This window comes from Wasmannia auropunctata, unplaced genomic scaffold, assembly GCF_000956235.1.
Source record: "Wasmannia auropunctata unplaced genomic scaffold, wasmannia.A_1.0 LD335853.1, whole genome shotgun sequence".
Classification (NCBI taxonomy): Eukaryota; Metazoa; Arthropoda; class Insecta; order Hymenoptera; family Formicidae; genus Wasmannia; species Wasmannia auropunctata.
This window is the reverse complement of record NW_012027037.1, coordinates 14262-17241: the sequence shown is the minus strand read 5'-3', so window position 1 is coordinate 17241 and position 2980 is coordinate 14262. Positions and strand designations below refer to the sequence as shown.

General features: G+C 35.7%; 1 protein-coding gene across 1 annotated transcript; it reads right to left on the bottom strand.

Moving 5' to 3' along the window:
* Positions 1–372: 372 nt before the first annotated feature.
* Positions 373–2556, bottom strand: LOC105455741. Its single transcript, XM_011699280.1, has 2 exons — positions 1561–2556; positions 373–1287 (listed from the first exon to the last, which is right to left on the bottom strand). The coding sequence occupies exons 1-2, from the start codon at positions 2554–2556 to the stop codon at positions 373–375; spliced, it is 1911 nt and encodes a 636-aa protein (XP_011697582.1).
* Positions 2557–2980: the final 424 nt, after the last annotated feature.

Below are 2980 nucleotides of genomic sequence, written 5' to 3'. Positions count from 1 at the left end.
GGCTACGTCAATCATCGTCATGACCACGGTCATGGTCGCCAAAATGACTCCAGGTTGTGGAATGCTCCGGCACACGTGATATACGTTCCAATCGATCCGTTCGGGAACGTGGCTCGAGCTCCGACTGTCTTCCTTGTTTTCCGCATTTCTCTTTGTGGGCCCGTTCCCCACCTCTCCTATCTCATCCCTACTTTCATCCTCCTCTCTCTCTCTTCTCTTATATTATCTCCATTACATACCCCCCCTTAATGTGATCAGACCTTATACCCGATCGCATTATTTTACACCTCTCTCTTACTCTCTCTCACGGACTTACTCTAACTTATGTCTAATTCCTCTTTCGCTACATTTATTCATTTCGTCACCTCTTTCCTATGTTTCGTCATTTCTTACGCTACTCTTCTTTGCCGTCTCGTTATAATACTTTTTCAATAACGCTTTGTTAAAGGTTCCTCTTATTTTTTCTTTATCTTCTATATTACAAAGCTGGTATGCATTTGGTGGTATTATTTTTTTTACTTTATATGGTCCTTCGTATAATTGAAAAAACTTTTTTGTTACTTTATCGAGTGCGCTGGACAATTCCGATCTCCGTACTAATACTAAATCATTTATTCCCAATTGAACTTTCGAACATCTTTTTTGTTGTTTCCTTCTATTTTTTGCACTTTTTATTAAATTTTCTTTGACTTTCACACATATTATGCTGTCGCTTTTCTCATCCGGCGGAAAGTCCACTAGCTGTTTTATTTTATACTGCGGGCTTTCCCCGTAATGTATTTCATATGGTATATACCCTGTGCTACTATGAGTCGTGAGGTTTAAAATATTTTCAATTTCCTTTACATATTTTGCCCATTTCGTATGTTGTTCTGCACAGAAGGTCCTAAAAAATCGGCCCAACTCACGCATCGTACGCTCAACCGGATTAGATTGCGGGTGCCTAACCGACGAAAAAATTACTCGTACGTTCTCTTTTCCCAAACTTTCCCTCCATTTTTTAGATGTAAATTGAGTGCCATTGTCTGACAATATAGCCTCTGGCTTCGCTACTCTTTGAAAATAATCATTTATTATTTTATTTAATGTTATCTTTGTTGTCGCTTTCTTGATTGGGTAAAGAGACACGTATTTCGAGAATATATCTATGACCACCAGCAAATACTGCACCCCTCCCCGTGATTGTGGTAACGGACCATAAAAATCGACACTTATAATTTCATTCGGCTTATTTGGTATTATAGATTGGTAGGGTCCTTCCATTCTTACGTTATTATATTTCCCGCGCTGACAATGATCACAACAACGAATCATTCGTCTAATGTCTCGATTCATGTTTTTCCAGTAATAAAACTGTTGTAGATATTTAACCGTCTTATAAATTCCAATATGTCCATATTCAACATGAATTGTATGTATTAACGTTTGTACTAAATTTTCTGGAATCACTATTCTCCACTCTTTTCCGTTTTTCGTTTTGTGAAATAAAACATTTTCATACAACTTAAATTTTTCGTTTTCTTTGTTCTGCTCTATTGTTTCTCGTATGCCTCTTATTACTTTGTCTTTTTGTTGCATTCTACCAATATCGCGTATTTCCCTATTTATTGGCTTTTCTGCAAATAAACATCTTACTTCATATTTTCGCTCTGTTATTACTTCATGTATTCCTAATATGAAAAACTCGTTTTGTTTTGTCTCCACCTGATTCTTAAAATGCCTACTAAAGTAATCCGCTATTATATTTTCCGTGCCCGCACAGTGGAGAATAGTAAAATTATATTGCTGCAAAAACAGACTCCACCGCGTTAACCTTGAACTATAATACGATGTTGACAATAAGAATACCAAAGCCTTATGGTCCGTTACAACGAAGAACTTTACTCCAAATAGATATGTTCGGAATTTGTTTATTGCATATGTAATAGCTAATAGTTCTTTTTCTGTTGTGGTATAGTGCATTTCGCATTGTGTCAGTGTTCGGCTTGCGAGTGAAACAATACGTTCATCATCATTTTCGTCTTTCTGAAATAATACGCCGCATATCCCCTGATCACTCGCGTCTGTTTGTACATAGAACGGTCTGTCCTGTATATAATGCTTTAAATATACATAATTTAAAAAACTTTGTTTTATCTGCTCAAATGCCTTCTTATGATCTTCTGTCCATTTCCATTCATTCTTTATACTTAATAGGTCCCTAAATGGATGTATTAATTTAGCATGTTTTTCACTAAATCGTCTGTAGTAATTACATACTCCTACAAACTTTTGCAATTGCAATCTATTTCTTGGCTCCGGAATTTCCTGAATGACTTTAATTTTTTCCGGATCTGGTCGAATTCCTTCTTGCGACAAGATTACTCCCAAGTAAGGAACTTCGTCTCTACAAAACAATGATTTACCAAATTTTAACCGTAAATTGTACTCCTTTAATCTTTCAAACAACAATTGCAAATGCTCTAAATGTTCCTCAAAATTACATGAAGTAATCAATAGATCGTCTACATAGATGGTTAAAAAGGTATTCAAATAATCACCTAAAGCTAAATTCATAGCTCTTATGAATGCACTACCTGCTGTTTTTAATCCGAATGGAACGCGGCGAAATTGATATAATGTGCTTCCTACAAGAAATGCCGTGTATTTCCTCGACTCTTTTGCTAAAGGAATTTACCAGTATCCACTGGTTAAATCTGTAGTTGTCATAACTTTAATTCCTGCGTATTTTTGTAGTAGTTCTTCTATTATCGGTAGTGACTCGTTATCTGCGATTACATATTGGTTTAAAATTCTCGCGTCTAAACATATTCTAATAGTCTTGTCTTTTTTTTTACTATTCTTATTGGATTGCAGAAACAACTCTTTGAACGCTCTATTATTCTATTTTCTAACATACTAGCAATTTCCTCATCCACCGCTTGACGGTACTTTAATGGTATCGGATATGATCGTCTTACAAACGGTTTATCTGTATTTA